The following is a 27,855-nucleotide window of genomic DNA, read 5'->3' as shown; positions in this document are numbered from 1 at the left end:
ACAAGTTAAGTGACAGAGCTGTTTGCTCTCTCTCTCTCAAACAGTAAATGGAATTTACCGGCAAGCTTTTCTTATGATTGGCCGGTATTTCAGATCTAATTAACCTCTGTGCATGCAGTTATACAATGAGTTATTCTTTCATTCCTTCTTTGTACAATTCTTTACATTTCCCAAATGCATTGTCTCTTGTTTTATCTAGAGTAGACTATAGCATTGAGCTGTGTCAACAAATGATCTTTGAAAGACATAATCATTCTTATAGGAATTTCTTTCAAATACTGTTGGAAGTGAAAATGTTTAATATTGCAAAGTTCTTTTCACATATTCTCTTTTCACTGTTGAGGATCTAAGCAATTGGCAGTTCAGTCAGGTATTTCATCTTACGTTGTGTTAGCCTCTAGAGTAAGAGTATGTTTTAACTGGGTGTCAGACTTGCTCTGGGAAACCCTGAGGAAATGATGATTACACATAGAAATATGATAGCTCGCCATTAATATTCATGCTCTTTGAAGCCATTTTCATCTGTGTGTTTGTTTGTTCCTGATGAAAAAAGATGAAAAGACCTGCGGACCTCATGAATTCCGCTGTGAGAATAACAACTGCATCCCAGACCACTGGAGGTGTGACAGCCAGAACGACTGTGGAGACAACTCAGACGAGCAGAACTGCAGTGAGTACTCTCCTCCTTTAGTTCTCCTCATCGCTGTGTGGAAACGTGTGTGTATATATATATGTACTTGATGTTCTTCATGCACTTAGGCAGTTAGTATTTGGATCCGTTTGAAGATCTAACTTTATTTTTTCCCCCTTGGTCTTTGTGTTTGTATACCATTCCTCTGCTAAACTTTCTAAGAGTTCCCCACTATCAAAGTACGGCAGCTCAGCAGAGCCCTGTTTCAAACCAGGCTATACTGTATCCTCTGACCACGTTTCTCCCCTCCAGTTTGTATCTTAAAGAAAGCCACAGCCCAGAAATTCTGAACTTTGATACCATATCTCCTCTGTAATTTTTCAAACTCACATTTTCATTTAGATATTCATCACTACTGGAAGAAAGTTTTATTTACCCATGAAAGGGCATTGTTAAGCCAGCCAAGCCAATCCATACCGTGTGTGTGTGTGTGTGTGTGTGTGTGTGTGTGTGTGTGTGTGTGTGTGTGTGTGTGTGTGTGTGTGTGTGTGTGTGTGTGTGTGTGTGTGTGTGTGTGTGTACAGTGCTGTATCTATGTATGTATGAGTTCGTGCTGAGTATGCATAATTCATTTGATTTATTAGGTGCTTATTCCCCCATACCTATTAATGTCACATAAAATGCAAATAAAGGCCAGTCAAGTGTTGGATGGTAAAGAATTAAGCAGGTGTGCTAGCAGACAGGGGAGAGGCTGCAAATCAGATTATCCTGCAGTGCCTGCTGGGAGCCTTCTTTGAAGCACAGCTCATAACAGCACATACACTCCTTGAGTTCGTTAACAGCCCATGATAACAAGAGTAGGACCCCTTGTACTGGGTTTGATGCAGCTGTTTAAATATCATCTAATGTTGTCCTCAGGGACAAGGACAGGCCTAAATGTGCAGAGTGGTGGTTGCCAGATTTTGGGCTCAGGAGTATGCTGTCCGCTCAGTTGTGAGAATAGCTTTGCATGTATTAACATCTTGAATAGCCGTGCCAGTTTCATACTCAAACAAATGTTTCTGAATAGCCAACAAATTGTTTATATTGCCATGGGAATTATCATGCAATGCTGGACAGACAGGTGGTTGCCCCCTAGAGAGGTCTATCTGCTCTCCTATGACACCACTTGTTAGGCCCATACTGTATGTGTTTGCCAAGAGCAGGGTTGCTTTTTCATGGTGATTTAAAAGTTAGTTATGTCCTTGTTCTCTCCTTGACTCAGAACCGGTGACCTGCAATCACAAGGACTTTGCGTGCGCAAACGGGGACTGCATATCTGCTCGATTCCGCTGCGATGGAGACTACGACTGCATTGATAATTCAGATGAGGTCAGTGATCATAAAAAAGTGTTTACTGTGTGAACTGACAGTTTTTTTTTCTGGAAATCATGGTTGCATGTGCATATTTAAGATGTAATAAAAATATGTATTCAGTGAGTTGCAAATGCCATGTTGCTAAACGATTATATTGCATTACAGTTGCAATAATGTATGCATCTTCATATTCTAATTTTAAAATGTCCCCATTTGTATCTTAACTAATGCATATAAGGATGACTGTACTGGACATTCACATTAAGCTTTCACTATCATTTAAATGTGTAGTAAGTATAAGCTAACTTAAGTATTGCATTTACCAGCCTTGCGTGGGAGTTGTTTGTGGGTGGGTGAACTATTCATGAAAAATGACCTAATCAGTAGAAAATATTCATATGTCTATTGTACCTAATTTAAAGAGAAATGCCTGGAATTACCCATTTATTCCTCTCTGTAATTTATTGCTCTGTTAACAAACCGCAACAGCAATTGCATGTTTAATCCCCTCTATTTGCAGTAAGACAACCCCTACCAACCCGTTATTGTGTGTGGTCTGAATGACAGCTTTCTGGGTCAAAACAGAGAAAGAGTACTGTATATTTATTCTCTTGAGTAAACAGTTGTCAACACAGCATGTTTTTTCTTATAAACAGCGATCTTAGACCCAATGCATCTCCACCTTCTCTCCTGTAGATCTGGCTAATAAAGCAATTATGCTTAATTTGGTGTAAACGTCCAGCAATTCTCTGCCATCCTCACCTTAGCAGAGTAACATAGAAACTCTGTGAGACAATGGGAGCATCTCCTGTTTACATTGAATATGAGCTCATTGTAAATCTGAGCCTCTTCCCCTGTGCTGTATGTCTGCAGAAAGACTGTGAGGTGCGCTGTGCTGAGGACCAGTTTCAGTGTCTCAACAACCTCTGCATCTCACTCAAGTGGCTCTGTGATGGTCAAGAGGACTGCAAGATGGGAGAGGACGAGAGAAACTGTCAGGGAACCGGTACATGAGGGCCCTCTTGCTTTATGACAACATGGAGGTCTCATCTAGTTCATGGATGCATTATGTAATCCTGTAAAAAAAGAAACTGTTACTGGACAGTATGTACTGTTCTTTGAAGGAAACTTTCCCCCAAAACTTTTTTAGTATAAAATTGAAGTGGTTGTTAACAAGCTGAGAGTCACTTCAGAGCCTGTGAGAAACACTCACAGAAGCCTTGCAGTATCTCTTGTTAAAACCTGGATGAATTTAAAGAGTTTTTAAAATGTAGTTTGTATTTAATGGGGAGTGTGTAAGGATGGGGAATTTCTGGAGTAGGGGGTGAGTTTTCCCTTAGAGAAGGTGCACTGCAGTGTAAAGAAGCTAGGTTGATATTGAATCCCATTCCATAGTCTATAAGAAAATACCTTGTATTCTTGTGAGGAGCAGCTACAGCAGTTATTGTGACCTCAGCCAGAGCTCCGATGGTGATGATTTGGTGGGTGGGTGTGAGACCACTAAGGCACTTCATTCAGCAGCAGGCAGCACACAGCATGCTTTAGCCTGAGGCAAGACATCATTTTTAGAGCTACAATATATATTCTGTGCCCAGCACTACTGTTTCAGTAAGGAATACAGTGTTATTCTATATTTCTGACAATATTCTGGACAATAAGAAAGACATTTCAGCCTCTCTCTCCAATGCTATGAATGATGTCATGTTATTTGTGAACTGAGTTGTTGTAAAGCTGTGTTCTTCTGGACTGGATGTTTCCAGCGGTCCCCTCCTGTTCCCTGAATGAGTATGTGTGTGCCAGTGGAGGTTGCGTCTCAGCCAGCTTGAGGTGTGACGGACAGGACAACTGTCTGGACGGATCCGATGAGGTTGGTGGTTTGTGGCCCTGCTTAGAACTTTATCCAAACACGTGCAGTACAGTCTGAGCAATGTTTTATACATCCCCACTAGGCGAGGCTGATTGCCTTGTGTTTTCATGTTGACAGATTGGCTGTGTGAAGGAGTGCCGAGAAGATGAGTTCCTGTGTCTGAACCACGCCCACTGCATCCCACACCGATGGCGCTGTGATGATGTGTTTGACTGTGTGGACCACAGTGATGAGGAGAACTGCAGCCAAGGTAAGACAGGGTTTAGTATGTTCCCCTTGTGTCCGGTGTTTAACCAGCCTTTTTTCTACAACTGCTTTACATCCCAGATGGTCACTCTCCATGTGAAGAGGATTAAGCTCATAACAATACTGTGATAGCAGTAAGGAACATATGCCTGTCAATGTGGTGTACATGTTGATTACTTGCTAATTACCTTGTAGAGTTAATTGCTTGGCAGATACATATTATTTTCCATGTGTGTGTTATACACATTTAATAATGAGGATGAATCACATACTCATTCTGGCAAAGAAAGGTCACTTTGTTAATAAGATACTATTTCACATAGGCACAATGTTCTGTTGAGGTCTGATGTTCTGACGTACTTAAAGGGAGAGAAAAAAACATATTTTATATCAATATCTGTTCATCTGTGTAATTACAGGTGCTTTCTTTTGTCGTACCGATGAGTTCATTTGCAACAACACCTTGTGCAAGCTCCACGCATGGGTCTGTGACGGCAAGGACGACTGTGGAGATAACTCAGACGAGGACACAGAGATGTGTGGTGAGTTCAAAGACTTTTCTCAAGGGTTTTTGATGGAGTGGGTATTATTCTCTTATTTCATATAAGGGTTAGGGTTATGGTATTTTCATGGTTGAATTGAAAGAAAAAGGTATATTGAATAGAGGTTTTGCACACTACTTTTTAGATTGGATTTGACTGAAACCCATTGCATTGTGTCTTTCCTCTCCAGCCAAACTTCCCTGCCCCCCCACACGGCCATACCGATGCAGAAATGACCGTGTGTGTCTGCGCCCTGACCAAGTGTGTAACAAAGTGGATGACTGTGGGGATAACTCAGATGAGGAGGAATGTGGTGAGCTTACACCAGCTCTGATCTGACAGGTTTTAAAAGATGCAGAACTAAGGAGATAATGTATTTAAACATGACGTTCTATGTGTAAGAACAGCTAAAAAGTGGTGTAAATGTAAGGCTGCTTTGATATCCCATCATCCTTAGAAACTCAAAGCAGCATATTTGTCTTTGAATCTCACATGAGCAAGTTTCTAAAGATATCTCAAAGCGTTGCTCATTTTTCAAGTGCATATTCCAACCCAATCTCGAAATTACTATGTTTTGGAGGATCATTTCTGCATATCAAAGAATATGTTCTGTGTGAATGTATTGTCTAGCTATACTGGCATGTAAATACGAAAGGCAGAACGCCGCCCGACTGGCAACCCGAACGTTGCTGGTTTTTATCGTGCTTGGGACACTTTTGTGCTAATTCTGGTTGCGTATGCTAATACCTTCCCCTGACAACTTACCCTTGCCTTAAGCACTAAATGTTGTGCATAATACTCCCTAACCGCCACGCAAGTCATAATTCACTTATCTCTTAATAAAGTATCTTGCAATTCATGTAATTTTCACACAACGCACAGTATCTTCAGTTATTGACATATCTTACAGCACCTCATGTGGTCGACGCTAGTATAGCTAGATAATATGTGCACACAGAAGGTATTCTTTGGTCCGCAGAACCGATCCACGTGCACACAGAACATATCCTTTGACTTGTGTCCCGCTGTATCCCATAGCAGAGGTGGTGTCTGGCAGGCCGAGGCCCTGTGGGAAGGCAGAGTTCACCTGCAGTAACCAGCACTGCATCCCTGCCCAGCTACAGTGCGACCTCTTCAGCGACTGTGGGGACGGGGGTTCGGACGAGCAGGACTGCAAGGCCTGTATGTGGGCTGTCCGCATGATGACATTGATCATTGTCCTGCATCATCCACCATTATCCATCACCCACTATTATTGTCACTGTGATGTAATGAACAACTCTGGCTCAACTGTAGGGCTGTGCTATACAGTATGAACATGTTAGATGTGATGTCTAAACATGTATGGTAATACATGTCTATGTTTACTGTGCATTATTCTGCTGTAAATGCAGTACAGTAGATGTTTGTGTAGCTGTCATACATCAAACGTGGATTATCATGTGTAATCTAAGTGTTGTCTCCAATCGCTCAATAGTTTCTAATGGAGATGTATGTGGAAAGAAAGCAAATCCATGTGGGGAGGATGCAATTTGCAATCAAACAAACATAAGCGCATTGTGCCAATGCAAACCAGGCTTCAAGAGGAGCCAAAAGACTGGGCAATGTAAAGGTACTGTATGGCCTCGTGTTCTACACTGCACAGGATGACAAAAAGCTTATACTACTTAATGAAATGTTGATGTGAAATGTTTTAGTCAATCAATGTGCCTTCTGTTGATATATACACTGCTGTAGTTTATGTACATACTATATGTACAGTGACGTAGTGGAGAGTAAACAGGTAAATGCTGCCGACGCACCTTTTCGGGGGGTGGATAGCATTTACCTTCCTTTACTCACAGTACATCCCTGCATATGAACATGACCTGGTAATTGTCTGTACAGAATAGAAGCCCACATTCCATGATGTGTTTGTCAGTAGCTTTCACTCAATTACATGCTAGCTCATTCATTTTCAGTGAACTTAAGTAATTATGGATTGCATAGTTTGGTTGCATAATTTATTCTTGGATAATGATAGCTGCAATTATACATTAATGTACAATTATACATATACCCTAGACCTGACACTTGTCACATGTTTAATGCTTTTGTACTTTGTACTCATTGCTTCTGTGCAGTATTGAGGTACTGCCTGGAAATAATTTCCTCTTTAGTAATGGGTCAAGGCTTTGCTCATCAGAGAGGAAAACAAGCCATATATAATCCTATTTCAGACACCGTACTGTATGACTGTTGTGTCATCACAGCAGCTAACCTTTGATCTGAATTGACTCATTAAGTGTTGGGACCAGGTTGTCACCCAGTACAGATTTAATGTGTCATGTTCAATCAGTCTTAATAGTGATTATTGTTATCTCCTTAAGTATCCTCATCACATCCTATTGGTTAGGAATCTTAACACATACTGTACTCAATCTCTTATTTGGCAATATTAACGTAATGATTTGACAAAAAGTCACTTAGCCCTAATTTCAGGTACTGTATTTTTACTGACTGAAGTTTTTCTTTCCTTTTCTTTGTAGAAATCAATGAGTGTCTTCAGTTTGACACATGTGCTCACTATTGCACAAACACTAAAGGATCATTCAAATGTACTTGTGACAGAAATTTCAAGGAAGTCAATGGCAACTGTATAGCAAAAGGTATGGGACCTATGATTTGAATGTTTTATATGCTAAAGTATATTTTACTTCACAAGATCCACTATTACTGTTTAGTGTCAATAGATAAATGTTCTTATTATCTAATTATATCAAAACCCTCACTTAGTAGAATATGTATTTCTGTGTACTGATGGTGTTGTATGTTTTTGAATATTATATACTCATTGTTACAGTAAATGCCTGGTCTTGTACAGTAGCTTTGTAATTACTATCCTGATCAATCATGATTATGTGATATGGAATGTTTAGGACATAATTGCTTATATTAGACAGTAGTGTTTTTGTGAATGAAATGATGTCAATCTGTTGTCTAAAACCCCAAATGGAATTTAGCCACTTTTCATTTTTTTTGCATATTAATAACTCAACGGGCAGGACCAGAAGATCGAGTGCTCTACATAGCTAATGACACTGAAATCCGAAGTTTTGTGTATCCATTTAACCAGAGCCATGGACACAAACTACTCACTCGCATCGAGGACAATGCCCGCATTATTGGGATGGATGCTCTGTTTCACCAGCAAAAGTTTATTTGGGCTACCCAGTTTAACCCTGGTGGACTTTTTTACAAAGAAATCCTAGACAGAAGTCAAACTAAAACTAATGTTGGAAACATAGTAAGTATATCCAAGATTTGGGTGGGAAGTTGTTGTTTTTTTGGCGGGGAGGGGGGTGGGGGGGTGAAATACATTTGATGGACATAGACTATTTTAAAGACTTACTGTTCAGTAGCTTTATTACAAGAGATGCATGAACCTGTCTCACTATTCTAAATCCATTAAATCGTTGCCTTGGTTATTGCATTTCAGCACAATGAATTGTCAGTATTGAGTTATAGCAGAGAGATCTTTAGTCATCTAAAACTCTCACATCTCTCATTTGTGCCTGTGAAGCAAAGACATTAACACGTACCATTAGCAAGGTGCCACACAAGTTCTTATTCCCAGTTATTGTTTGGATTAGTTTAATGACTATCGCAGACTATCACTTTTCCAATTTTATGAACTGATAAAGTTTGTGAAACCGGCCCATTGTTTTAAGATAAATTACACACATCTTTCAATGTCAGTTGATGATGTGTTTAATATTAGAACCAGTATGTAAATTCATCTGACATATGAACCAAGTCTAAATGCTTATATAGCTTTTATTGGTAAGATGTCTGGAGGTGAAATCATTGTGGAGGATATTCACCCATGGCATCAATGTTATATTGGAACCAGAAAACTTTATGAAGTAAATTATTTACATTATTCACTTTTCACTTTTCAAAATTATAGCATGGTAGCCATACACATTGTAATACAAATCTGGTATTTAATAGACATTTAATAAAATTTTGATAAGGGAGAGAAAAATAAGTAAATGTTAATAAAGTTATGGCTAATAGTTTAACAAGATGCCTCACATTTGACTGTTCCTTGCAGTGTTCAGACTTCCGTAGACCCAGAGATGTGTCAGCTGACTGGATTACAGGAAATATCTATTGGACAGACCACTCTCGGATGCACTGGTTCAGCTATTACACAGCCCACTGGACTAAGTTGAGATACTCCATAAATGTGGGCCAGCTCAGGGGACCAAATTGTACACGTCTGATAACTGACATTGCAGGAGAGCCTTATGCCATCGCTGTCAACCCAGCCCGGGGGTAAGATTGTCCTTTTAGACTGTGCTAATTCCATCATTATGTTGTCACTTTGTTGCCTTATTTCTCAATAGCCCTGAATGTTCTGCTGAGGACAAGTGTGCAATTTTGTCCAGCGGTATCCAAGATTGTTTTCGTTACTGATTTGTTAAGTGTTCACAGAGATTCTAATATTTCTGCATGAAATCCCATGTTATCCACGAAGGCTAGTTGCTATGGGATTCGCACCAGGAACTGCTTTTCTTTGTGCCCCTGTACAGGATGATATACTGGACAGTGATTGGAGATCACTCCCACATTGAGGAGTCTGCTATGGATGGGTCCATGCGTAGGGTCCTCTTGGAGAAAAATCTCAGGAGACCCACAGGTATCTTTCCATTTTTAACAATGATTCAGCTGTAAAGTGTGAAGGCTTGAAGAGATCCATAATGGAGTTCGACACATACTGTATCAAATTAATCGATACAAATATCTATTTTTAAATCCATACAGTACGTGTCATTTCACTGAAACGTGTTTTGGAAGGTAGAGCTATTAGAAATAAGGCCATGGTAAAAAGTAAAGTAACGGCTCTGACACACCAAACCTGTTGTGGCGTCCTATGGGAGGCACTTAGTGCTGATCTACTTTTTAAAAGATGGTTTGGCCTCCTTTAATGTAAGGGACCCATGCACTGTCTCGGCCACGGAAGGGGAAATTCATCATCTGTGGAAAAACAGAAACCTATTTAATCGCCTTAGCAACATCGTCATTCTTCCAGTCAAACTCATGAAACATGAGTGTGAAATTAGGAGTCAGTTTTTATAAAGGGAAATGTAGGACATACTTTAACTACAAAGGTCTGTCATCAATTGAAAAACACATTTGGTAGCATGTTTCTATATCAACACTAATTGCTTGTTATAAAGAATTTGACTGCATAGACAAAGACTACAAAGCTGCCAGTTGAATAAATGCATTGTCTCCTATTCTATCTGGAGCCTTTATGTAACTTTGACAGTGCAATCCATGCAATTGTGTTCAAATATTTCAAGAACCACTGTTTAGACCTGAGGGCTCCTGGAATGAAGGCGTCCATATTGATCTTTGCACAATTCATAAGGCAAATAAATCTCTTCCTTTCATCATCCCCTAGGTCTGGCGATCGATTACTTCAGCCAACGTTTGTATTGGGCGGATCCTGAGCTCTCTGAGATAGGGAGTGTGAGATTGGATGGGTTGGACCCTCTGGTGACAATCAGTGACAGCCACGGTAACATCAACCATAGAGCAAAGCAGTTTTTCTGTCAGTAGAACATAGCACACACTATCAAAGTGGTCGTTTTAATTTTCTTTAAATTTTATCTCCAGATTTCCACAATAACATTGTATTTGTGGCTATAGTGACCTAAACAATGGGTGCAGCTTTCTGCCCACACAGCACAGATTTCTTTTAGCTGCCCTGGGCATCTCATTAAAACTAAAACAATGTGTACTTGGTCATTGTTGGTTGTTGTTGATTTGTTTTTCCCAGATTGTATTGATTCAGTTTTTTCTGTGTTTTTGTGTTTTCAGGAATATCCCAGCCATATAGGATTGACATATTTGAAGACTACATTTATGGAACTGGGCTAAAACATGAGGTCTTCAGAGTCCACAAGTATGGCAAACAGCCTGTGGAGTTTTTCCAATTGGGTCTAGAGAAAACTACCAATGTCATGATCTCCCATCGGTACAAACAGCAAGATGGTAAATAAAACATGCTGCCGAATTTCTTTTGAATGGAAGTAGCAAACAGCATGAGCACCATGGGAAATGTATTGAAATTACCAGGCTAATAATTGTATTTAAGTTCTATATTTAATCTGCCAGTTGAACAGACTTCATGCTTTTGAGATGGTATAAGCTTTAACAAGGGCAACTAACAAGATCTTAGTAACGAGACCCCAATGTACAGCTCTTCTGGCTGGTTCCTTGTTATACCCAAGAGCTCCCTATCACAAGGAGAAATGCATATGACTGTATGTGGCTCTGTCTCCGGGCTGGGAGAGCGCCTTCTTCCATCCATTGTTTGCCCTTTTTCAAGTGTGGGACATGAAAGAGTCATCACATCTCACAGACAATCGATGTTGTTCTTACTATGGCTACCCACTTCTCTTTTGCAGCAGACCATGGTTGCTATTTGTTACCTCTGTAGTGCTAATGCTTGTGAGGCATCAGACAGATCAGTCTTGGTTGGGGTTTTTTCAGTGAAGGCCAGCTGAGCCATTCCCCAAAGACTCATTACTCCAGCGATGTAGTCTTTGGGCAGATATGCGCAGCTAGCAAAAAGCTATGACTATGTGGTTTGATGTCTTCAATAAAACACTGACACCCATTTATTTCACTGCTTTGATCCCAATGATCCCTACATTCCCAAACACAGAAATCTATGTTATTTAAGAACTTTTTTTTTCTGTCTGATTGAAAACCCAACACTTCAACTGATTTATCTGAGCAATATGGCAGCATATAGTGCACTTTACACGCTCACTAGCCGGGCACACTATTTATTACATATAATGAAATGTGGACCATGTCTCTTGTTGATTGTATCTAGATATTAATCTAGCATTCAGTCAATGATAGGGTTTACCCCCCTCTCCTCTGTTTTGAAAGAATTCTATGTTTTCTTGCTACAGAAAATTTTTAACATGTTTGTTTTGATAAAGAATAATGACACTGGCAGATGACTAGCTGTAGCCCATTAAACTGCAAAAGTGTTGTTTGACGAATGCTCTGAAGTTCTGGCTAGACCAAAAGACACATTTTTTATTTGCTTTTCCTGTTTCTCTAGCGGCCAATCCTTGCCTAAGAATAAGCTGTGACTTCATGTGTCTGCTGAACCCAGCGGGTGCTACCTGCATCTGCCCAGAGGGGAAGGTGTTGGTCAATGGGACCTGCAGTGATGTTAACATCTCAGGTAGGCCTCTATACATTTCACAACTAGGGTTGAATAGCGGGAACCGGGTTCCCGAGATTTCCCACCCAAACACATTCATGTTTCCCGAGATAAATAATTGCGATAAACCGTGAAAAATATAATCAATTATTTCTTAATATAATCAATTAAATGTAATCTTGGATCCCAGAATCTCATCTTTCGATTGAGATTTTGGGGGCATAGGGAGTAAAAACAAAAAAATGTGCACACATTGCACAAAATGAAAACATTAGCTATAGAAGTTTTGACTCTGATCTTCATCAGATGGTTGTCTCCTTTGATGGGCAACAAGCTTGCCAAATTTCTCTTGCAAAGTATTTAATTGCAAGTAAAGAAAGTAAGCAAGCTAACTTTGTCCACATCCAGAGTTGGAGCGAAAGTTAGCTCGCTAACTCCCTAAGCTCGCTTCGTACAGTAGTATACCCTTTGAATAGTTGAAAAGTGTGTTTATTTATTTAACTCCTTTCATTTCCTATTAAATTACTTTGGCAAGCTTGATACTTGTCAAAATGGGCAACCACAAAACAAACCTTCAGAGTCAGTGAAAGAAGGATTTTATGACAAACTGTGTCTTGGCTGGGTTACTTTTATTTCAATACATGGCATCGATACAAAGTCTCAGACTCTAGCTGTCTACATAGGAGTGCATAGAGGAGGATGCTCTCTGGCTAGCTGGAAAGCTGTTAATTTTCAAAGTGAGTGACATGGTGCTATCTTGGCAAAAACGGACCAACTTTATTGTGCATAACATTTAAGTGAATGCATAAACAACAGGTTACCAACAAAACGGTTCGAAACAGGCTTCTAGGGGCAGGTCGTGCAAAGCTAGAAAAAAGCTCTTCATCAACGAGAAGCAAAGAAGAGCCAGGCTGAGGTTTGCAAAGACCATAAGGATTGGACCGTAGAGGACTGGAGTAAGGTCATCTTCTTTGATGAGTCCAATTTTCAGCTTTGCCCAACACCTGGTCGTCTAATGGTTAGACGGAGACCTGGAGAGGCCTACAAGCCACAGTGTCTCGCACCTACTTTGAAATTTGGTGGAGGATCGGTGATGATTTGGGGGTGCTTCAGCAAGGCAGATTTGTCTTTGTGAAGAATGCATGAATCAAGCCACATACAAAGTTGTCCTGGAAGAAAACTTACTTCCTTCTGCTCTGACAATGTTCCCCAACTCTGAGGATTTTTCCAGCAGGACAATGCTCCATGCCACACAGCCAGGTCAATCAAGGTGTTGATGGAGAACCACCAGATCAAGACCCTGTCATGGCCAGCCCAATCTCCGGACCTGAACCCCATTGAAAACCTCTGGAATGTGATCAAGAGGAAGATGGATGGTCACAAGCCATCAAACAAAGCCGAGCTGCTTGAATTTTTTATTCCACCAAATATTGATTTCTGAACTCTTCCTAAGTTAAAACATACTAAAACATAGTATTGTGTTGTTTAAAAATGAATATGAACTTGTTTTCTTTGCATTATTCGAGATCTGAAGGGATTTATTCTCGGAATGGAAAAGGTGTAAAATTACGCAAAAAATATTCAACCCTAGTCTCAACCCCACCGACTGATGCTTCATGTTACCTCTAAAACTGCTACAGATGCAGCTCTAACAAAGCACATGCCTTGGGTTTCTGAATCTCTCAGCATGTGAGGAGAGTTGTTTGTTTGCTACAGTATGTCTATGCTTAAAGAAATGTGTTTGTAGCATTGATTGTTGCAAGGAATGTGAGCTTTGGGAATCCAGTCTTGTTCTGTTGGATTTGTTGTTGCATACTATCTTTTTGGTGCACCTCTGGGTAGCACTTGGAATTACGGTGCACAGGCTTTGAGATGATACAATATGATGCCGTGCTTACTACTGTATGCACCTCTCTCCTGGCCCACCACTGAATGAATATCAGCCCCCCCATTGATGATGTAAGTTAGAATAGTAGCTGCAGCATAATTACTGATCTATGCCTTGCTGTTTCTAAAGGGGAGCTCTGTCGGCCAACGTGTGAGAACGGAGGCCGCTGCCTAGCCAATGAGAAGGGTGACTGGCGGTGTTACTGCTGGCCTGACTTCTCTGGAGAACGCTGTGAAGTCAACCACTGCACAGACTACTGCTTAAACGGAGGCACCTGCATGGGCTCGCCTCTTGGTGAGACTACTGTTATCAATGACATCCACATAAAGTGCAACCATGTGTCTATTTTCGAGTTACAGCATTGGTAATCTGCTTTAAGAATAAGATATGGAATGCATTTTAGTCAGGGAACTCATGTCTCAGATTTTTATTTTGCTGCTCTGTTAAACTCATTCTGACTTCTATGAATACACTGAAATAGACTGGGGGTGCAGATCACTTGAATTTTTTCTTCACATCTTGTCCCTAAAATCAGTCAACTGACTACATAATGCATGCAAGAGGGCAATTATCCACAACATCTCTTCAGTCCCTTAGAACTGATGGAATTTGTGAATTCACAAGAGCAATTATTTTTAGGCAGACATATTTAGATTGCTGTGGTTTTTCTATCAGCAATTGAAATGAAGGTTGAAAATAAATTGCTACATTTACTTTTCACTGTTAAACCTTGAAGATGATAAAAGTCCACTTTAAAGACTATAAATATAAGAAATGTACTGTAGTTACTGAATGTTTAGTGACAACACATGAATAAATAGTGTGATAGAACAGTCTTTATTTTTTAGGAGCCAGAGTAGTTACGGCTCCTGTCAGTATAGTGGGTAGATATTTAAAGACGAGTCTGCAACTTCTGATTTGAATTTTTTAGATTGTGAGCTTTTGGAAATGTTTGCTCCTTAAACATACTGTATGTTCTCCTCTCCTCCGATAGTGAATGTGTCATTTGCCCAATTAAAGAAAAAATATACCTTGCTCTGGCTTGCCACAGTGTATATCCATTTGTATTTACTGTAACCTCTCCGGTGTTTGATAAAAAGTTTGGAAATGGTTTTAGACATGTTGGTCCCTCTGTCAGTTGACTTAAAGCAATTAGTCTTTGTATTTTAGAGTACAGCTGTATTTGGCTACCTAGTCCTAACGGAAGCTTTCGAGTGATATGTAATGACATTCTGTCTGCAAGATACAAAGATAATATGTGATTAAAACACAACATCAAGTAAGATTTTGAATTAGTGGAGGCAGGTTTGCCTTTACCGTTTGTCAGTCAGTTTTTTGCTTCGCTCAATACCTAAGCCCAGTGTTCTGTAGTATATGATGAATGGTACCCCCATGTAAGCCCATACGGTTGAAGGGAGTAAAACAAAGTGATGTGATATTTGTTCTGCTGCTGGGCATACAGTCACTGTCTGTCCATTCATGCTTTGCGACTGACTGGTTTTTCATAAAGTAAGAGGTCTTGCTGCATTGAACACATATATCCCCAGGCAGGAGAGTATTGCTCTAAATGAACGATGGAGGGTGAGCTTGGGAGAGCTTACTGTCAGATGTGTTTCCTCATGTACCCCATTTGGTGATGAACAGGGACTGGAGGCACCCGCAGTAATCAATTAAGTCCTGGAAGTATTTCAATTACGTCTATCTGACCCATAGGGACCTTGTGTGATTGAGAAACTGCTATCTTGGGTTTCTGGATATTTTCAACTATTAAAATAAACATGCATTGGTTCTATCTATGTTATAACTAAGTATAGAATTGGCAACTAAAGTCTCATCTCTTTCTCTCTTTCTCTCTTTCTCTCTCTCTCTCTCCCTCCCTCCACAGGGAAGCCTACGTGTCGCTGTCCTGTAGGGTTCACAGGTCCATTCTGTGAGAAGCGGGTGTGTGATAGTTACTGTCTGAATGGAGGCACCTGTGATGTCAGCCTGGGGAACCAACCTGTGTGTCGTTGTATGGCAGAATACACCGGAGACCGCTGCCTCTACCGTGAGTCCGATGCATTTGACCTTTAGACAACTACCAACCCTGCAGTGTTCCCAAGCTCACCAAAGTATAAACAAATGACAATGACTACAGTATGACTGACTGGTTATTTGTATTAATTTATATTCAGTCACTCTCTTGGGAAACCTCTATTTCAGTTTGCATATTTTGGGTTCCAACAACAACAAAGAGACAAAATCAAACAACAACATATAAACACTATTTATTTGATCAGAAAGGGCATATCCTATATCTACAGTGCAAATACCACATTTGACTTACTTTGGCTTGAGAGGATTCTAAATGCCACTCTAAGCAACCTTTGGGTGTTTCTGTGCTGTACTGATAAAATATTTCCTTCTCTTATGTAGGCTTTGTCATTATAAATTGTTCGAAAACAATTTCAACTGTGCACCATTAGGGCTTTTCTACAGTTATGCACCCAAGGGGTGATACGTTTTCATCTCAGGACGAGATGCCATTTGATGCGGATAATTAAGTCTCATTAAAGCCCTGTAAAATTCCAATCAAACCAGCTAAAACTACGCTCCCAGATCCTCATTAACCACAAATGCTCCCCCCCCCCTCTCTCTTTCTCTCTCGCTCTCTGTGGGAGACAGACATCTGCCACCACTACTGTGTGAACTCCAAGGCCTGCACGTTGTCCAGCACTGGCCATGTTGAGTGTGTATGTCCAGCCAGATACGAGGGCAACAAGTGTGAGGTGGACAAGTGCCTGCGGTGCCATGGAGCGCCTTGCCTCATCAACGATGAGACAGGAGATGTGGTCTGCAAGTGAGTTGTTGGCATCTTACAGTTTAACACCAAAGAGGTGGTGCTTGATATACTGAAGTTCAATTGTAAATACAGCACAAGACAAAACTGCATACAATATAGTCGGTTACATTCACAAGATTAGTGGAAAACACTAGTTAATTCTGTTTCCAGAAGGGCCTCTTAGGATGATGTATTGAAAACATGCATCATAATTCTCCCTTGAGAACTAATTTAATTGTGTTCCTCTCATCCGCTGTTCTCCCCTGCAGCTGTACTAATGGCAGAATAGCACCCAGCTGTCAGCTGTGTGACGGCTACTGTTACAACGCAGGCACCTGTCACCTGGACCCAGACACCAACCTGCCCTTCTGTCAGTAAGTAACCCCTTAATTGGTACAGGAAAAGAAAAAAGGAATGTTCTCTGCTGTGTTGTTATTATTCTTCAATAATGCCCAAAACCAAAACTAACCAAAAATATTTGAAAAGAAGGGATGGCTGTTTAACAGTGCTGTAAAACCTTTAGCAGAGTACACATTTGACACTATTGGGTGCTGGCCATGTCGCAGCATGGGGTGTGACGCTGGGACACAATAAGAGAGTGAGTCACACTTGAATGTACCTTGAGGTTTTGAAGTCGATCTAAAGTAGAGCTTTAGAAATAAAACTCGGTGCCTGGCGCTCTGTGGTAAGGTAAAACAGCTCTGCATGGAGGAGACTGACAGAAATATGAAGTAGTCATCGACTCACACTCCTTACACATCACTCTTCCGAACATAGAACACTGTTCATTTTCCCAGCTTAGAGAGGTGTTTAACTTTCTCTTTTCTGTGGTAGGTTTTAGAAGACTGTCCTTTTTTGATATGTGTGGTAAGACTTGTATTACACAAGCTATGAGCAGCATGAACTCAATGGAAATGACATGCAGAGGACAAAAGCAAGGCGGGTGACCTGAGGGAATCAGTCATGAGAAATAATTCTCAAATGTTGTGGTGGTCCACAAAAATGAATTTCAACTTGGCTATAATCAGGTGTGGTTCAATGTTAAAGACTGTCGGTGTTGTAAAAGAAAATTGGAAATCCAGCTGAAAGGGAACCTTGTTGCACAATCTTTTTACTGTCCATTGTCCATTGTAGTTAAAACGAAATTTTGTGGCCAAGACTGGCACAATTCAAGGGACAGATTCAATTTCTATGCAAATGATCCCATCTCGTTTTCTATGAGGTTAACTGATCTTGATAATGTGGTTTATTCATTGGCTGCAAGGCACATAGATTATGTGGGATGATGAATATGTCTGTGTCAAGAAATCATAATGTTTGACCCTAAACTATAACAGAGTAAATTAATATCTCATCGGGGCCACACTGACTCTACAGGCAGAAATACCCCCATTCAAATAATAATTTTCAGATAACTGTCAAAAGGTCTTCGAGATAATCAATGTTGTCCACCAGTAAATATAGTCAGACTTATATAAACACAAATCAGGCATGCTTTGTTTTGATAAGCCCTCATAGCATATACTATCCTGTGCACAAAGCATAATTTGAGAAAAGCTTATGTTTGTGGTTGTTGTTTTTCTTTAACATCCTTGTACCATAATTAAATAATGTAAGTGCATACATATATGCTATATTCCATAGCAGACTGGTCTTGATTATGTTCTGTAATATCATGTTTATGATATTTCAAAATATGATAATACTTAGCTCTGTTTATTGATGATACAGTAAATAATCTTATTGTGAAAAGATACCAATCTGAGGGACGAATTAATTTTTTGTCATGATGTTGGCCCAAACACAAATTATCTTATTTCCATACATACTTCTGAGGGGGTTCAATCTGCACATACAGTATCATCTTGTCTGGCCCTTTCATCACTCCACAACAATGTTTTACAGCTGTACATCAGGGTTCAAGAACCAACGTTGTGATGAGCTGGCCAACCCATGTGATTACTTCTGTCAGAATGAAGGGATGTGCACTATCACTGCCCTTAACAAACCACGCTGCAAGTAGGTCCCTCACCTCTCTAGCTGCTCCTAGAGACCCTCCCTGTCCATCCGGCTCCATTTCAGCCAGTATATGGTCTATATCACTACTGTATATCACCTCCAACCTGCACCTTACTGCCCCATGCTGCTACCCATCCACATGTCATTCAGCCCCAGATGATTTTCCTTTTGGGATTTACATTAGAGATGGTGTGTGATTGTAATTGTGTTGTTTGGACATAAGTGGTATGTGACCAGTGCATGATGACTCATTTTGCAATGCCACAGGGAGACAAGATAAATATAGACTTGGGTTTTTATGGATGAACATTTTTGAAATTAGTTTATTCAAAAGCTTGTCAGTGATTATGTTTTTAAGTCGATGACAACCCTAAACAGCTCATTAGTTGGTGATAAAGATCTCGCATAGTGTTTTCTCAAGCATCATTGTTTTGAATGTTCACCCACCACAGAGGAGACTCTCTGCTGTCTTGTGTTGTTCATTATTAATATTCCTGATGGTCCATGCTGTTACATTTCTTTCTATGGGGGATGATTCATTTTCTGTTTAAGGGATGCCATCTTATTTATGATAGCAGGATGTTCTGATTCTTGGAGTGCATGTAATTTAGGGTAATTTCATTCTATCATCATCCAGTCGCACCCGTCAGATCATTCATGCTTTACAGACCCATCTGCGTCAATCACACAAAATTGGAAATCACCGCCTCTAACTAGGGTCATACATCACTACCATTGGAGCTCATCCAAAAACAAATGAGATGACTTGTTTTTTTCTTCCCGTGCTTTTTGCTGAATATTTATCATGTTAATTTACTTAGCATGTCATCTACTCAGCACGACATGTTGTGTTGGGCTATGGTTAATTCTGCTTCTCTGATTGGCCTTTTGCAGGTGCTCAGCTAATTGGGCAGGCACACAGTGTGAAAGGCCCGCCCCAAAAAGCAGCCGATCAGACAACACCAGTGGAGGTGAGTCCAGGAGTTTTCAACTGTCAAGCAAATGACCCACCCAAAGGCATTCCTTAATGCCCATCATCTAGTTAGCCTTTGTGTTATGGTTAGATGGGTGGTGTTCTGTAATGCTTGCTTATCGGCTTTGGTTGCAATGTTTCTCTCATCAGTATCAATCAATCAATCAATCCATTATCTGTATTGTTCCAATTGATAAATAAGCCTTTTAATACATTGTAAACAATATACTGTACTCCTGACACATGGAAGAAGAATGGATGAGCCTATGATAACATTAATGGTAACACAGTTCCATCCTCTCTCTGCTGTTGTCTGTGTGCTTCAGGGAGCATAGCCATCATTGTGCCACTGGTCCTGCTGGTGATCTTGATCACAACGGTGGTGGCAGGCGTTTTCATCTGCAAACGAAGGCAGAGGTAAGAGAGGCCTCGGTCCACATGCACAAGGCTGCTGCTCTCAGGTGGAAACACATGTTGTGCTCTCGCTAGAGGAGGAGAGCAGCCTCACTAGAGGAGGAGAGCAGCCTCGCTAGAGGAGGAGAGCAGCCTCGCTAGAGGAGGAGAGCAGCCTCGCTAGAGGAGGAGAGCAGCCTCTCTAGAGGAGGAGAGTAGCCTCGCTAGAGGAGGAGAGCAGCCTCGCTAGAGGAGGAGAGCAGCCTCGCTAGAGGAGCAGAGCAGCCTTGCTAGAGGAGGAGAGCAGCCTCGCTAGAGGAGGAGAGCAGCCTCGCTAGAGGAGCAGAGCAGCCTTGCTAGAGGAGGAGAGCAGCCTCGCTAGAGGAGGAGAGCAGCCTCTCTAGAGGAGCAGAGCAGCCTCGCTAGAGGAGCAGAGCAGCCTCGCTTTCTCTGTCTCTGGCTTCTCCCCTTGCCTTGTTTTTGTTTGTAAACCTGCCTTTTGAAAGATCTGTTTTTCTTTTCATTCCACTCTCTTGTACATGTTCTATATCATGGTAATGAGGGTTGTCTGTCGTCCTCCTCCCAGGGGCAAACGAGTACAGAGGCAGCCTATGACCAATGGAGGGATCAATGTGGAGATTGGTAACCCTTCCTACAACATGTATGAGGTGGACCATGACAACCATGCCGATGCAGGAAGCCTCCTGCGACCCAACTTCACACTAGACCCTCATAAGGTTTGTAATAGAGGCAATGTATGCACAGTATGACTCAACCATTAGCCTTGTCTGTAACAACCTGTCAAATGAATGAAGAAACACTTAGGTGTTAGGATTGATTTGATTATTATAAGTGCAAGAATGTAGTAGTTAACCCTATTAGCTTTAGTCTTACAGTACCCATGAACATATGGTTGCATGATTATGCACCATTATTGCTATAAAAGCAATGTTAGTAGTTTGATTCATGCAAAGTGGCTTTAGATTCCACCCTGGAGGCTTGCACTCTATTCATGATAGGATTTGATGTAGACATATGTAGTTGCTTTGGCAGGTGGAGAGTAAACATCAGATACGGTACAGTATGTATGTGGAGAGATTAATATATGCAGGTGCTCTGTACCAAGGGAATGTTTTATCCTGCAGGTGATTTATTTTCTACATAGGTCTCAACGCTGCACTAACACTCCGCAAATCAAATAAATCATAACAGCTTTACTGATCTTGTTATCGAGCTTGTCTGCTACATCTTCAAGCTTAATTCTATTGCTTCTTGCCCTGCCAACTTTGACATCTGCTATTGTCAGTCCCACCTCGATCTGTTTTCATTAGAAAGGTAGTGACTGGAATTACAACTAGCTCACACCTTTATGTCACTTTATTCTCACTGGATGGGTGCTCCATCCCACGTGTTTGAGGCACATAATGTTTGCAACTTCAATGTATGATGACCAGAATCATAACCCAAAATGTATGGACAATGGTCTCATTGAGTCAGTTGATTTGATATATGATTGATTTTCAGATTGATTACAAAATGTAAGAATATAAATCATTGATTTAATCAATACTGTATGCATCCCTCTGCATATGTGGTTATGCTTGTTGGTTGAAAACAAGTGGGCCTTGTGGCATGGTGAAGAGTAGTAGAGCTTGTGTGTTGCAGGGCTGGTGTGTGAAGTCCAGTGACCCTCGCAGCTTGGGCATACATGCTGTGCCCAAAGAGGTTATACCAGGACAGGTGAATTATACAACACTTACCTGAACTTGCAGTACTTTAAACAACCCATAGGTTGAGTCATATTGTACCCAACCTGAGAGAAAATGGTATCCACAACTATTGCATTTCAGCATAAGTATACATATGTACTATGTTTCTTATGTTTTACTAAGTCTTTTGTAAAAAAACAAAACAAAACAAAATCTAAATAATATGTGCCTCATTTGACATGCATTAGCTATTATTGTGTAATAACATGAACTAATGTGCATGAGCTATCTCCTTCACTATTTCCTGCTCCTATGAAATAACTTATAGCTGTGTCATTCATACTCTATTGACCTTCTCTGTCGTTTAACATAGTGAAGCCTTCATTGTCCTCTTGCAATTGCTTGATTTTTAAGCGATAACCAAGTACTGATTGTTCCTCTTCAGCTGATTATTGATACTTGTAGTTTGTTTGTTGTAATGCAGAGACTGATCTCTCTTAGACAGATAGCTCTGGTGGTGTGATGTGCCTTTGTCAAACATGGAACTGAATTTGTATTTTTACCTTTATTTTTTTAACAATGTTTTACTGCAGCCCATGAACTACTCCAACCCAGTGTATGCAAAGATATACCTTGACGGACAGAATTGCCGGAAACCAGTCATCAACATAGACGAGAGGAGAGAGCTACTCCCAAAGAAACTAGAGGGGACAATTCGTGAAACCGCCGCATAGCCTGACTTTACACTTTCTACTCCTTTTTTTACGACAGTGTACAAATGTATAAAAGAGAAAGGAAGTTTTCTATTTCCTATCAGGCTTTCGGTTTGGTTTAGCATCAGCATTACCTCCTCATTTGTGTGCTGAAACCAGTTTGTTTCAATGTCCAGTTTCTGTTGTTTGCTTTCTAATGTTTGTTTGTCAAACATCTGTTATAGAGCACTATATACTGTGTCACAAATAAAGCTGCTGATTTGCAAAATACCTTATTAACACCAGAAGTCATCTGTTGCACAGTTAAGATACAGTACCTATTTCTGCTCCTGTACTGTATGTCTCTTGTCAACTTGTCAACAACTTGTTATGCTGGTGCAGTATACTAAAGCAGGTCGGGATTTATTTTCGGAACTATATATATATATATATATATATACACATATATATATATATATTATATATCTCATTTAAAGTAACTAGTTTATGTTCCACAGAAACAATCTGTTAATCTTCACAATAACATTTCTCATTTCATGATCAGTTCATATCTGAGCAGTGAGGCTTGTTTTGTACATTGTTTTTGGTATGTTTTGATTTGGCCACTAAGGATTGAGTCCAGTAGTGGCTAAGGATTTAAGATGGTCATTTTCTCATGCATTAGCTCTGCTACAAATTAAGGCTGTTATTGAGCTGACTGAGATGTACTGTATTTGAAGACGTACACCATATAACGTGTGCTTGGTTCAAAGAGATTGAAGCTCAACATGAATGTTCAGAGAACAGAGTCACAGATACTGTACTCAAATGACGTCCATATTTTTGTAGGTCTCATGTATCAACATACGGCATAAGGATGTACACATGGAAAGGATTTAACATGACTCTACAACTACAAGGTTACTTTAGAGAATCATAAAATACTTTCAGAAAAGGAAGACGATAAATATAACAAATTTTATAATTTTGTATTTGATTTGTATGTTGTTTGGCTGCTTGTATTTTGAAGAAATGTATTAAATGTAAGTACTTTTATATAAAATGTAAATCAATATAAAATAAAAAAGGGGCTTATTTCCATTTCAAAATGAATGTTTTGGTCTCATTCAAATTTAAGGGTTAGACAAAGAATTGACATCTCTGCTCAAGCTAACGTCAGATATTAATGTGATGCAGCAGAGTTCATCCATTGGTTGCATCAATATGAATGATATTCCTCCAGAGCAAGGAGACTCCCTTTGGAGCGGTTTGGGCACATTTCCATTAACCCACATGAAGAGATTTAAAAGGCAAAGCTGTCACATTTTCAGGGTTCATACGGTCCTCGACCTAACAAGTCAATCAACAGGAAGAGGCATCTTATCTGGGGGTATGAAAGGTGGAAGAGGATGGGGGATTACTGATTCTCCCAGTGTGTGCAGACAGGGCGAGTGCATTCATTACCTCCAATGAACACACCATCAATGCTGCATACTGAATGGTAATTCGGTCTCTCAGAGTTTTACACACAATGGCCATCTCTCTCCCTCTTGTGTTCACCTGTTTCCTCACCATGGCAACTGGAGGACACACTGCTCATTTCCAGAGAGCACTCCATCCATCCCAGGCATTTTCCTCTGATATCAAACTGGATTTCAGCAAAGGTGATTATGTGGGCTCTTCCTGTTTTCATATTTTTCATATTCTTCCAAATGTTGAGTCACCCCCCTGTTATCATGAATAAAGGCTGTCTTCGTACTGGTGAAAAAGAGTGAATAAGCAACATACTGTATATCAGCATCATTTCTCTATCATTTATAGATTTTTTATTCATTTATTGCAATGTTAAGCTGGGCCATTCCAAGGCATTTGAAATGCATTTCTAACTGTCATTGATATAGTTGCACGACCGTCTAGATGTTACTATATTTTGACTTTAAGAATTGAATGGTACTGTATAACCAAAATGATGCATTGAAGGTGGATAGTAGGTCTGACGAATTGATTAATGCAGCAGGATTTTTGATGAAACCAAACTGATTATGCTGCAAATCTAGCCATCTCAACTCAGGCTGATGAGCAATTACCTATCATATATGTTATTCATGTCTAATCCTCACTGTTGAATTGCACAACCAAGAGAGAGAGATCAAACTAGTAAGTCTTATTATAAGCAATATACTTTTTGACTCACCTCGACTGGTACACCAAATTGAGATGTGGATCTGAAAAAGGGACAGTGGTTTGACTCAGGTCTTGGTTTGTACATGTATTGATGCAAGCTCTCTCACTTTATCCATGTCTGCACAACTTGAGAGAATCCAGAAGTGTGAATGTTGTATTATCCTGGGACCAATGTACAACAGCTATACATCCTCACGATCAGCCGTCAGTCGCCTGCCCACTGGCTGAAAGAACACAGCTCTCCCTCCATTTTGTCAAACACCTCCTCCAATCTGACAACAGACACCTACTACCACAACTTACAAACAACCTCAGGCATGGAAACACACCACTCACGCAAAACAAGAACTGAACCTCACAGAAGAGCTATCCCCTACATGACAACACTATTGAATGCCAACTTCTAATCCATGTATATTGCACTACTGTATATTGTTTTTTGTTTGTTATTATTTTAGCCTTTTAATCTTTGTATTCATCACACAATTCAGAGGTCAAAAAACCTTTGCCATGTGAATGAAATAAAATGAACTTGAACTTGGACTTGAACTTGAAAGCAATATGGTGCAGTAATTGTGTAGCCACTGTAGTTTCACTGAAAGATAGACTAAGACACACTGAGCTCTACTGTCCAAAAGGACAATACTGTACATTCAACAGGAATATGGTATGCTATGGAGAGCTGAGGAGAGTGCTAGCTGGTCCACTCAGTTGGCCCATGAAAGTGTTTTAGGGCCAGAGAAACAGAAATTTGACAACCAACCCAAGCTCACAAATTCACCTCCCCCTCCCCTCACCTTGGATATTGATTTATTGTCTCTTTTCCACTTAGCAAGCATCATCATACTCCTGCATAAACATCAGAAAAACCCAGAGGACTCATCTCCCGGACAGAATCAATAACAGCAGGAGCCGTATTCACATTATGAACAACAGGTCTTGCATACTTATATCGCAGCCTGTTCCACTGAAGTCTACTTATCTCTTTATAGGAAGAGCTGGAGGAGAGTTTTTTCGCTGGCAAGCCTATGTCTCTAATATCGCTAATGTTACCAAATGAAAGAGGATTGCAGTGATGCACTGTTTTGTTGTTAGATTATCCATATACTGTATGTTAAATAATCTAATATGTTTAAATGTTGAATGGGAGTGTGGTAAATAATGGTAGTCTAATGATCAAAGTAAGTGCATGTCTATTTTGGAGCCTTTTTTCAAATTATTGTTTTGCACTGTGGTTCTATATTTGAACTTAGAAAGAATGAATGAAGGGTAATGACTGAATGAAGGGTAATGACTGAATGGCATTTTGACAATGTCCAGAATAGTATAAAAGGAGGGATAAACTATACTCCTTGATGATATTTTCAATCAAATGTAACTCCTCTCTCCAGAGGATTACATCCACAGAGGATATTTCACATTCATCAACACCTGTCCATTTGATTTACAACCAGAAAAAACAAACAGAAAATGGTGACAGAAAGATACTAGTCAGATGCTAATGTAGTCATGCATGAAACTACTGTACAATGACATCAATCCCCTCTTCAATCACTCTTACCATTTCGCCATTTGTGTGAGACGGACAAGATGAATGTGAAATTTGATGGGATCTATATGGTCAGCCTTTCTGCCAGCATGTATTAAAGCAATATGATACACGGCCATAATGTCTTACAGACCTCCAACTTTATAGATCACTTTCATCACACTTAAGAGTGGAAACCAGGACTGAGAATTTGCTATTCAGCTCCAGTCATTCCTCTGGCTATTTTCAGAAGGATTTTATGCTGACCTTGTAGGAAGGATTTGAAAATCACAGGTAACAAATGACATCATTGACATGGTCCATGAATCTGTTTTATTACTGAACACTGTAAAAACGGTGCTCTGTCCTAAAGAGCGATAATGCACTACATATGAAAAAGGAGATACATACAATGTGTCTTATTTTGAATTATCTGTCTTCCCTAAACAGGGATGTTCTTTGAACAAAACTTTACCCCAACTTATTTTATATATATGCAGATATGCAGAATCTGGCCTCATGTAGTTGCTGTGTAGTTCTAGCACATTCCTTGACTTATGACTGGGCAGATGTGACACAGAGTTAAATTATCATCCCCAGGATAAAGCAGGACTTTGGAACATTTGACAAATATGTCTCTGAGAGAATTAATTTACCTTCTCATTTTGTTCCTCCCACACCCGTGTTCTTGATTCCTTCACTAACAATGCATCATTGTGTTTTTGATCCTGATTTGTTAACAGTTTAGGTTGACAAATTTACAACCAATTCTCAGTCAATATGGGGCTCGGAGGACCATGAAGAATAGAGCTGTGTCGGAACAGAGGTTGATGTACCTTGTTTGTTCAGATGTGCTCAGACATGCATGGTTGGAGGGACACTCAGTGTGCCCGCCAGTGGGTATCAGTGGGCACAGAGTGGACACATCTGACCAATCAGTCACGCACTGGCCATTTCCATGCACCATTACTCAAGATACATACACAGGCGCTGCACACTGTGCCAGACAGGCAAGTTTGTTGTCCTTGTAAACATAATCATCTGTATACCGTCCAAATGCTCTCAGATCCCAGAATAGCTTAGGCCTCAGTGTTATCTCCCTGCTTCTCCAATGCCAACCTGCCCCAGCATGCAGCGTGTAGCCATGTTCCATCCCCTTCCAGGCCCTATAGGGGCCTATGAGTCACATTTCCCCCTCTCCTGGTGCAGCCGCTGGGTGATAAAGCCAGCAGTATGCCTCTGTGTGTCCTGGGCCACTGGTGCTGTTGGCACAGCTAGGCTCTAGCTGCAGCTCTAATTACATTGTTGGTTTAAATCTCCCCGTCAGACATGGAGGGCCCTGCCAGCTTCCAGGGAGCCAGTGACCTGCTGTGGCAGCAGATGTTGAGGAAATGATAAGTGAGGTTTCCGTGGGCTCTCTCCATCCTTGTTGTATATATCACAGACGCACTGCGCTGCCCGTACCACACAGTGCCTGACCCCTCTCGCTGTGAGGAGAGAATAAAGTGATGGTCAGAGGAAGTTCAGATAGATAGTACTTGAACACCCATCACTCTTTAGGTTCATGGTGCCAAATTCATGTTTGTTTTTCTATTACTGGTTTATAGCCATGTAAGAACTCCTCAGAGCTTCCCTTTAATTACGAAACAATCTGTCTAGTATTGGTAATTCAAAAGTTTGAATGCCATAGAATGTCACACTATAAATGAGCATTATCCTTGACTATGAAAGGATCTGCTATCGGTTATGTCCTTCAGTTTGAATATAAA

At 40.4% G+C, this 27,855-nt stretch overlaps 1 protein-coding gene across 1 annotated transcript in view; it reads left to right on the top strand.

Annotated features, from left to right (window-relative positions):
• Nucleotides 1–22,527, top strand: part of lrp1bb (low density lipoprotein receptor-related protein 1Bb) — a gene marked incomplete at its 5' end in the record, with an annotated part of 183,744 nt that extends 161,217 nt beyond the window's left edge. The window contains 26 exons of the mRNA XM_083682704.1: nt 554–670; nt 1,896–2,002; nt 2,861–2,993; nt 3,748–3,854; nt 3,972–4,104; nt 4,520–4,642; nt 4,833–4,955; nt 5,684–5,824; nt 6,120–6,254; nt 7,171–7,290; nt 7,687–7,928; nt 8,739–8,962; nt 9,220–9,326; nt 10,095–10,211; nt 10,514–10,687; nt 11,775–11,900; nt 13,897–14,061; nt 15,653–15,814; nt 16,432–16,606; nt 16,858–16,962; nt 18,494–18,607; nt 19,502–19,578; nt 19,907–19,997; nt 20,560–20,710; nt 21,639–21,713; nt 22,276–22,527. Coding sequence (XP_083538830.1) covers nt 554–670; nt 1,896–2,002; nt 2,861–2,993; nt 3,748–3,854; nt 3,972–4,104; nt 4,520–4,642; nt 4,833–4,955; nt 5,684–5,824; nt 6,120–6,254; nt 7,171–7,290; nt 7,687–7,928; nt 8,739–8,962; nt 9,220–9,326; nt 10,095–10,211; nt 10,514–10,687; nt 11,775–11,900; nt 13,897–14,061; nt 15,653–15,814; nt 16,432–16,606; nt 16,858–16,962; nt 18,494–18,607; nt 19,502–19,578; nt 19,907–19,997; nt 20,560–20,710; nt 21,639–21,713; nt 22,276–22,416 — 3,485 coding nt within the window. The 3' untranslated portion in view covers nt 22,417–22,527. The remainder of the gene's footprint in view (nt 1–553; nt 671–1,895; nt 2,003–2,860; nt 2,994–3,747; nt 3,855–3,971; nt 4,105–4,519; nt 4,643–4,832; nt 4,956–5,683; nt 5,825–6,119; nt 6,255–7,170; nt 7,291–7,686; nt 7,929–8,738; nt 8,963–9,219; nt 9,327–10,094; nt 10,212–10,513; nt 10,688–11,774; nt 11,901–13,896; nt 14,062–15,652; nt 15,815–16,431; nt 16,607–16,857; nt 16,963–18,493; nt 18,608–19,501; nt 19,579–19,906; nt 19,998–20,559; nt 20,711–21,638; nt 21,714–22,275) is intronic.
• Between the last annotated feature and the right edge of the window lie 5,328 nt (nt 22,528–27,855).

Source organism: Argentina silus (genome assembly GCF_951799395.1).
Source record: "Argentina silus genome assembly, chromosome: 12".
NCBI lineage: Eukaryota > Metazoa > Chordata > Actinopteri > Argentiniformes > Argentinidae > Argentina > Argentina silus.
Note: the sequence above shows the minus strand (reverse complement) of the source record. Positions and strands in the feature narration are given on the sequence as shown.